This window comes from Aptenodytes forsteri, unplaced genomic scaffold, assembly GCF_000699145.1.
Source record: "Aptenodytes forsteri isolate BGI_AS27 unplaced genomic scaffold, ASM69914v1 Scaffold60, whole genome shotgun sequence".
NCBI classification, from domain to species: domain Eukaryota; kingdom Metazoa; phylum Chordata; class Aves; order Sphenisciformes; family Spheniscidae; genus Aptenodytes; species Aptenodytes forsteri.
In genome coordinates this window covers 486456-496071 of record NW_008794175.1, presented here as the reverse complement: position 1 = coordinate 496071, position 9616 = coordinate 486456, and the positions used below count along the sequence as shown (strand labels likewise).

General features: G+C 40.6%; 1 protein-coding gene across 1 annotated transcript in view; it reads left to right on the top strand.

The window, feature by feature from the left end:
• Positions 1-9616, top strand: part of ANO4 (anoctamin 4) — a 142961-nt gene that overhangs the window by 24610 nt on the left and 108735 nt on the right. Inside the window, exon 2 of the mRNA XM_019473288.1 lies at positions 4612-4748. Coding sequence (XP_019328833.1) covers positions 4612-4748 — 137 coding nt within the window. The remainder of the gene's footprint in view (positions 1-4611; positions 4749-9616) is intronic.

The following is a 9616-nucleotide window of genomic DNA, read 5'->3' as shown; positions in this document are numbered from 1 at the left end:
AAGCATTGGAACAGGCTGCCCAGGGAAGTGGTTGAGTCCCCATCCCTGGAGGTATTTAAAAGACGTGTAGGTGCGGCGCTTAGGAACATGGTTTAGTGGGCATGGTGGTGTTGGGTTGACGGTTGGACTTAATGATCTTAGAGGTCTTTTCCAACCTTAATGATTCTATGATTCTATGATTCTATAAGATGGAGCCCTGATTATGCCTTTAGCAACATTTGGCAGCATGGGTGTTCATGTCCATTGGAGTGGAGTGGCTGAGCTGGCTACAGGCAGCAGGATAGTTGGCTTGGAAGTACCATCACCATTATTAAAGTAAAGCAAACAGGATTTGCTTTTTAAATTACTTATTTAGTTTTGTGGAACAGTATTTTATGATTTTTTTTTTAAGTATCCAGTGAGACTTGGGGTAGAAAAATGTTCTCGGCAAATGTTAGGGACCCATGTTTAGTGTCAGTGACTGAAATACTAAGAGTGTATTTTCAAAAACGTACACAGCAAGGCAACTGCAGTGTAAAGAGCTCCACTTTCCCACCAGCAGCACACCTTTACTGCAGCTGGAAGAAGGTAACAGACACCTTCAGCGCTGATGAGGTAGTTCAGCACATCTCTTCACTACTTATCCTATATGCTGAAGTTACCAACCAGCATGCCTATTATCTGCGTACTTCTGATATAAGCAATTTTCTACTACAGGCAATCTGGACAGGTCCTGGTAGCTAATTTCACTAACAAGCTGAGATTCACTGCTTGCACAACTTCTAGTCACTGCTGAGATGGGCTGGATTTTAAAGTGACCTTGAAATAAGATTTTTTGCTTCTCACAAGTCCTCAGAATAATTTAGTAATTCTCTGCTTGAAACCCCCAAACACATTCACTCTCTTACATGCCAAGTTGCATATCTCAAAACACCCACTTAAAACCCATCTATTTTACAACCCAAAGCATTACTGGCACTTCAGGAAGCAGCAATTCAAGTATCTCAAAGGCCTTATCTTTTATACCAAGGCAGTCTTAATGGCAGGAAAAAGCTAGTTCAAATTCCCTCGAGCATAGCATACAGGCAAAACTTTCATTTTTACATCTTTCATTGCCTCTGCAACAGATACATATCTTGCATAATCTTCAGAAAGCTTCACTATTTAATTATTTTTGTATTTTCCACAGTTGTTTTCAGACTATATTGAGGTGTTGATCACATACAGGTTAATGCGTCGCTCTCATGGAGGCACTCTGCTGGGTTTCAGTTCAGTGAAGTTTCAAGTAATTCAAAATGTTTTCTGTTTCAGTAGTTCTCTCTGTTGAGTATTCAGATGAATTCTTCTCATATGAACATGTATGCAAAAGCTGGTCATGATCTACATCCAGATTATTGTCTGAGGGGGTGGAATGTTTCCAATCTTGCCCTTTGAAACAGTAAAGACAGTGAAGGGCAGGTGGTTAGACTGTGCTGTCTTGTCGTGGTTCCCCTGCCTTTTATAGGCATCTCTAGTATGATTTCTGTGGATTGAAATGGATCAAGGTGGCAAATAATTCTTTAACATTGCTGCTGCATGTAGTGCAAATTGGAGTCTGTTTTTTGCCTTCTAAGTCTCCTAAAACCTCTTTAGTTTGTCCTAGGACAAGTTGGATGCAGGCACAGTGACACTGAGGAGCCGCAGGCTCTCCCCATCACATAAACCAAAACAACACCAGGATGCTTTTCTCCGCTCCTGTCAGTAAGCTCACCCCTAACTGGGAACAGGATGGTGTGAAGCCAAGGCCAGTTTTGAAGTGGAAAACTCAGTCCTGGATATTTGTCTCTAATGATACCCTGGCACTTTTCGCAAAAGAAGGATAAGTAAAATAAATGGACTGCCACTTAAAACGGCAAGCAAAAACTTAGTATCTGAAAAAGAGGTTTTATATCTCTGATGTGTTCACAGACTATGATGATACGCACACTATAAAAGAGTGAAGTAGGTGAAGCTATTACTCCCAGTATCTCTGTAAAAGTTGTCTGAGATCCTGCAGAACACAGGATGCTATCTAAAACTGATGAATTATGATATGAAGTGTTAAGTAAGGATTGAATAGTGTGTGATACTAATATTGGGATACAAAGAATGATAGATAGATTAGTCAGTATGCAACCCCAAAATTGCTAAACTTGAGGAGTAGTATGTTATCCTAAAAACTGTAAATCTGGCACAGAATTTCTTATCGTTATGGTGTCTAGATAGAAAAAAATGCTGTTAAAAGTATTAAAAACTCTGAATTTCTATTAAAAACTATACTGCTTAGGTTAGTTCATTAGCTTAGTATCTAGAGTGGATTCATTTGCATGTGAAGACTTTTCTGTTGTTTCTGAAATTTTCAGTGGCTTTATAAGCAAAAGTATTGCAATTGAAAATTCAATGTATTTCATTAACCCTGTCCTTATTTTATGCATGAAAATGAAGAAGAGTTCTTGAATATTTTGATAGGGTTTTCTTTTTTACCTACCTACAGCTGTAATAACAGAATTCAGGTTCTGTAAAAGACGTACAAAAAGGGAGTAATCTCTTCCCCATGTTCATGATTGATTGATAGGAAAAGAATAATATATTTAAATTGCAAATGTGCATAGGTGCATATTCAGGATGAATATTATGAAGAAAACTTTCTCCTGCTTGTGATAGTGAAAAATAGGCACCTGCAGAGACTGTGGAGTCGGTAGCATTGGAGATTTTCTTAAAAAGGTTTCTTAAACTGGGCTATAGCCCCTGAAGAAGGGAGAGGTGAAAAGGAGGTCACAAAATGCTCATGATGTCTGGGAACGGTTAGTGGCCTTTAAATTCTGGCAGTTATTCAGTCTCTCCACAGTGGGGGAATGGATTTTTACACCTGCAGCCAGGAGTTAGAAATGGAACTAAGTTGCCGCCAGCAATTAGAGATTTTTGGCTGTTCCCTGTTAATATAAATTCTTGTCAACAGGAATTACAACTGCCTGTCACTAAGTTAGGGGAGTTGCAGAGAAGCAAACGGATCAGGAGGTTATTGCACAAAGAAAAATGATTCCAAAAGGCAGTCAAGCTTGAGAAAAAGTGTGAGGAATAGTGGGTTAGACAAATTTCTGTCAAGAGGCTCAGTAGCTGACCTTTGGGTGTCCCTTCTAACAGTTATGACTCTGCTGTCATAATCCTGGATTTTGCCTATGAAACATGAGGTTGGAGAGATGAAGTATATCCACAGTAAAGCTTGATCCTCAGAAGAGGCATTTTTCTTCCCAATGCCACACATCTCTTCATCACACTTTTGCACCAGACCTGCAGTGTATGGGGTGCAAAGGTGGACCTCGCTGGCGGCACCTGCCCACCTCGCGTCTCCCATCCAACAGTCAGTCAGTCAGCAGATCGACGGCCTTTATGTGGGACTGTAGACTTGCACAGCAGCTCTGCCCACAGCTTCTCATCACCTCCTTGCTCAGCAGAGCAGGGAACGTCACCCTAAAGCTAATGCTGCTCTAATCTTGAGTACAGTGCCAGCCTTTAACTCATTCCTTCTAGTGTTGTTTGTTTTTTTTTTTTAATTAGAGTAAAATTTTCACATGACATGGCATTGCATGAAAGGTGGAGGAAATTCAACCCATTTACTAAAGCAGGTATCTCTCCTGTCAGGGCACTGCTGGGGGTGGGGGTTCCCCGGGGGGGGAGGCAGGGCAGGGCCTGGCAGCCTGGGCCTGTCCCACCACCCCAGCCAGCGGGGAGGGTGGGGAAACAGGCCCAGGCTGCCAGGCACTGCCCTGGAGTGGACAGGCCCATGGGTCTGCCCATGGGTTGACATCAGGATCAGGCCCAGTGAGGAGAACCGGGCTGACACAGCCCCAGGATGGCCAGGCAAGGCCTCCCCGTGGCACCATCTGGGGGCCTCTCCCCACAGACATCAGAGGGAAGGGACTGCCCTTGGCTGCACTGGCTCTGTCTTGGCCCCAAGCCTCACTGCTAGATTCCCAGGACGGGGGTGTGTGCTGCAGGCCCTTACATCTCTTCACTTTTTATCGGGGTTGGGTTTACTACAGCATCCTGTAGATTTAAGTTATTGCTTCATGCATGACTGAGGGCTGTGCAGTAGGTAGGTATGAATGTGCCAGCTTTATATGCATCAAAACATGCCAAATTGTGCAAACTTCTGCCCAGGCTCATTTATTCAGTGCCTTTCAAGTAACAGTACTTATTTGAGGTCTTCTGCCTCTGGCTGCCCCCCAGGTCTGTACAGCTTCTAACTCAATACCTTATGTAGTAGGTTAAAAAAACTGCTTCTTTATAATAAGAAATTTTCAGAGACCATAGTAATCCAGAAGGCAATTGTTTAAGCCACTTACGCCAAGAGAAGCTGAGGAGATAGCTAATGTATGTTTTATTGTGACAGAAGATTACTTATTTGTCATCAGAGAGGTATTGTGGTATCCTAAATCTTTATGTGGCTCACTGGTGAAGAAAGCACTCTTCCAATGAGCATCAGATTCTAAGTTTAACATAGTAGATACTTAAACCAGAACTAAAAAGTGGGATTGTTGATAATGTGTTATGCTCGGTGTCTTTATTTGGCTCAATGGGGATTTGAATGTATATTTTTATTTTTGTTTTTAGTAGCTAAGGATGTCAACATTTTTTTTGATGAGTTAGAAGGTGTGAACAGCCCTTCCAAAGATGATGACTCCCTGCTTCACCATGGTAATTTGACCAGTACTTCTGATGATGCCAGCAGGTTGGAAGTTGTGGGAGAGGTAAGAACACACAGAACTATTAATATAATAATTATTCATATCCACTATAAAGAGGGAATAAATGTAATTTGATTTAAAATCTCATTCTGTGCAAGACAACTGGTATCTGGCCTTTGTCATGGGGACTGTTTTTCCATTCTAATATTGTAATGCTGAAATATAAAATATCTCAAGTTAAAAGGAGGGTTTTTTTATTTCATACACCCTCATTGAAAAGTCTATACAGGCCTTTGTTGTCTGCTTGTTTTCTGAACCAGCCAAGTCTAATGTTTCACTGCTTCTGAAAATAATGGAAAAGTTTTCTCTATATTAATCTTTTGGGGGGAAGGAGGGAGGAGGAGAATTTATCATAAATCTCTCATGAGAAGCGTTGGGTATCAGGTATGTGATACATTCCCTTCCAGCGAAGAACAAGTGACCTGGTGGTGCATAATGGTGATTCAGAGAACGTGCCGGGGAGGAATCATTCAGCACATAGTCCCTTTTAAATTATGTCTTAAGGCAGGTGTCATGGACCCAAGTATGAAAATTTGGGCTTAAATTCCTTTTTGTGTCTTTTGTGCAGAAAGGAACGTGGTACCCTTTAACTTTACTTCCAACTGCCCTACAACCCATGTATGTTAGGGCTGTCTCCTTGGGGAGTGAGGAGACCAGGGACTTATCTCCTTTCCCCCACCTCAACTGGAGTGGTCTGATGTGACCTGCAAGCTGTGCCTGAGGGTTTTTTGGCAGAGGGCTGACTGGCATAGAGCAGAACTGGCAAGGACCATACTAACAATTAAAAAGCATGGTAAGCTGTATGATATTGCTGAAGCCCCTGCCCTGACCCTGTTTTGTTTACTAGTTTAGGTAAAATTTAGAAGATATAATTACAGATTATGTCTTTTTCAGGAGCTAGAGGGTTTTGTGGTGCAAGTCTTTCGTGAAACACTGCTGAGGAGAGAGTTAGAGATTTTCCTTGCACTAGAAATTCAGCCCATAGAGAGCTGCACTCCTGGAATGTTTAGACAGATAATTAAAGCAACAAAATTCAGGGCACCCAGAGATATGTTTGACCTTGATCACAATTTCATCTTCCCCTTTACTCATCGCTCTTCCCCAGCTTCCCATACAACTTACAAAGGGCCCTCTTTGCCTGCTTGCACTATAATAGGTTAACCTGACATGATATTCCTGTGTTGCATTTTGGGATCATGTACCGTATGGTCTCTAACAAAAGGACATGGGTGAAAGGCACATGGTCTTTGCATGATGAAGAGGAAAAGTGAAGAGAAAATGGTCAGAAGGACAAGGATGAGATAGAGCAACATATGCTGCTGATATGGCAAAACATTTTTTCCCTGTTCGATGTATTCTTTGTTGTTTTTTAAAGGGAAAAGGAAAATGTCTGAGGAATATTTTCCTAGTTGAACAGATTACCTTTTTTTTCACATAACCATAACTGAGGAAAATAGCAATGTAGGTCATGTATATGTATAAGAGGAAAAAAAAAACCAGAAAATTGAAAGTCTTAATGGGACCTGAGGGAGGCTGTAGCCTACAAAAAAAGTTTCAAGGTACTTGGCCCCTGCTTAATTTCAGAAGGAAAAGATACACTGTTTACATGTTGTATGGTTTGTGTGGATAAATATGGGAGCTCAACTATACAGCGGTGGGGTGACCTCTGAAGCTTCAAGCTTCCTTTCAGTCTTTCAGTTTAGTTTAGTAGCTAAGAGAGCCTGTTGATCCCACTTAATGCCATCAGGACAGGGGATCTGACCCCAGTGAAAGTCTCTCTGAATGTATTGATGTTTGTTTGGTTTAGTTTTAAAGCTAACATTGCAGCCAAATAATTTAATATGGTTTCTGTCTGAATTCATTAAAATGGATTTACAATCAAAAATATTTACAAGGACATAGCAAAGGTTTCTTATCACTTTTGTGTAGCTGACAAGTTGAAATATTGTTTGCTTCAACTGTTAGTTGTTCATGCTCGACCAGAAGATCCAATGAAGGCTTTATGGATGGAGCTTTATCAACAGTTCCCTAACAGATGCAGAGCCAGACTGGGATTCAGCTTGTCCTTTGGCTAGAGATGGTTTTTTTTCCTTTGTTTTATGTTTCATTCAAACACAGCTACAGTCTGAGCAAATTAAAAATCATGTTTCCCTTTGTGTGCATTGATCAAAAGACTTTTCACATATGCCGATATAACAATTAGGTATACACTTTACAATTTAAATCCAGGGACATATTATCACTAAAATATTGTATTACTTCCACTGAAATTTCATTTTCTGAGAACTGGAGAAGCAGCAGAAAGAAAGTAAAAATTAAAGGAAAATGGTTTAGGAGCTGTACTCTAGGTTTGCATCCATTCTGCCTTTCTTTCTATGGAGTAATAAATTAGTCTTCTTTATCCAAACAAGGGAGAATGATGGAGCTGGGACAAAATTTGACTTCTACTTAAATGAGCTTATATGGCCCATTCTTGACATTCCAGCTAATGTAGGTAGTTTTGAAATTAAAATTGTAAGAGTCATTCCTACAGTCTTCACTTTAAGCATCAAACTGTTGATATTTGGGGGCAGTGTTATTAACATTGCACTGAAGAAGTTTCTTTTAACAATCTCTTATAAATTGGAACTTGCACTGAAGATTATGGCAGAAAAAAGGTATTCACATTGAAAAATAAGAAATCTGATGTTTTTTATGGTACTTATGATAGTTTGTGCAATTTCAGCTCAGTTTTCTTGTGTGTATTTACCAGAATACAAGCTAACTACATATTTTTTTTCCACCAAGTCCTGGTGGTCTTCAGTGATCAGGATGGATATGGAAAGAGATTATCTAAGCTTTCAGAGAAAACTACAAATCTGTTACTTCCTAACTTTTGAGCACTTGATTTTGCAGCCTAGATAATTTCATTATTAGAAAAGCTCCATGTAATTAAATATATTATGGTGTCAGGGAGAATATACCAACCAGTGAAGATACATGGAAAAATAAAGTTGCAGCTTCCACAAAATTATAATCAAAATGGGCAAAAGGGTATTAAGAAAAAAGAACACACAGAGAAAATATACTCGTTCTTTGATTAGAACTGTGCCTTAAAACCTGGATGGTTCTGGGTTCCTCTTTTTCTGCATAAGTTATGACTGTTAGTGGTGCAGGTATTAACCCCCTCCACCAGCTGTGAAGTCGCATGCAGGGGACTCTAATTTCAAGTAGCCACAAACAACAGGAAAAGACGATCTCTTTAGAATTCAGAGATCCTATCTTTATTGAGCATCCATACTGATAATAACCAGGTACCAAAATAACTGGAAATCAAGAAAGAATCTAATCTGTCATTAAATAAGTGAACATTGGAGTCCTTTCTGATTTATTTTTTTAAAGACCTGCAGGTAAAGTTTCAAATTTCCTTGATTCCCTAAGTGCACTTTTGTTTAAATATTCCATTTAAATTTTCTATAGCTGTTAGGGTTACAAATCCTCTGATTTTGGATAGTGAAACATTTGGGGTAAGCACTTTAGTCTGAAGCTCTCCTAGTATATATGTGTGTATGAGTCGTATGTCTATGAATGTTGATGGCTCCCAGTTGTGGATCTGAGAATATGAAAACTAGTGCATTCCTTGGAAAAGAATTCCTGATTATACAACTTTAGATATTTATATTACAAATAAAGCTGTAAAGATAGCCAGTAATGCTAAACTTCTTGCTAGAGTGAAGTCTTCCCTGTTCTTCCACTTTCTTCCGGCATCTTTTTCAGATGAAGGAATGGAGATTTGATGTATGTGACTAGACTACTTTCCTACCAAAAACTGCAGTCAGACATGGTTCTAGATATTTTTTTCAAATCAGTTTACGAAATCTGAAGTCATAACACAGGGAAAGGAGATGCAATGTCTGGAGACAGGTCGGCAAAGCTCAAGGTGGGAGAAAAGTCTCTGTCTAGAATAGTAAGCCTGGAATACTGTGGACAATGCAAAAGCCCTGCAGCTGCTATTTCCTGACACTGCTGGGCCAGCCTGACTGTCTCCATATCATGCTAGATCCTCAGAGTTCTTGTAAGTCCAGGCTCAGTCTATAAAGCTGCCTTACAGGCTATAACAGAGGGCAACTGGAAAGGTTCCTTCTCAGAGGCCATACCAGTCTAGTAGGGTTTATCAGTCTGGATATGACATACTGTGTTCCTAAAATGAAAAGGACCTCCTAGTACAGGTAAGAGTCCAAGCTGCCTTTCTGAGTGGAAAATGACAATACTGTAGTTGGGAGTGTTTCACAAGTCCAAGAGAAAGTGATTGTCTCAGGAAGTCATATTTATAGGGGAAGAAGTCCTACAAGTCAAATAACTCAGCTAAACCTCATAGACACTCTTTGATGTAAGGTTCTGCATGCACTGATGAGTCAGTGTAGGGCAAACCAATTTTCTTCAGAGAAAGATGAAACATAGGAAGCGTAAAGGGCAAATCTATTTTTCCAGTGGAGTCACTACTGCACGCAAAGACACAGTCCGGTGAAGTTCCCACTGACTGGAAAAGGGGAAATATAACCCCCATTTTTAAAAAGGGGAAAAAGGAAGACCTGGGGAACCAGTCAGTCTCACCTCTGTGCCTGGGAAGATCATGGAACAGATCCTCCTGGATGCTATGCTAAGGCACGTGGAGGACAGGGAGGTGATTCGAGACAGCCAGCATGGCTTCACCAAGGACAAGTCCTGCCTGACTAACCTAGTGGCCTTCTATGATGGAGTGACTACATCAGTGGACATGGGAAGGGCTACAGATGTTGTCTATCTGGACCTCTGTAAGGCCTTTGACACGGTCCCCCACAACATCCTTCTCTCTAAACTGGAGAGGTATGGGTTTGATGGGTGGACTGTCC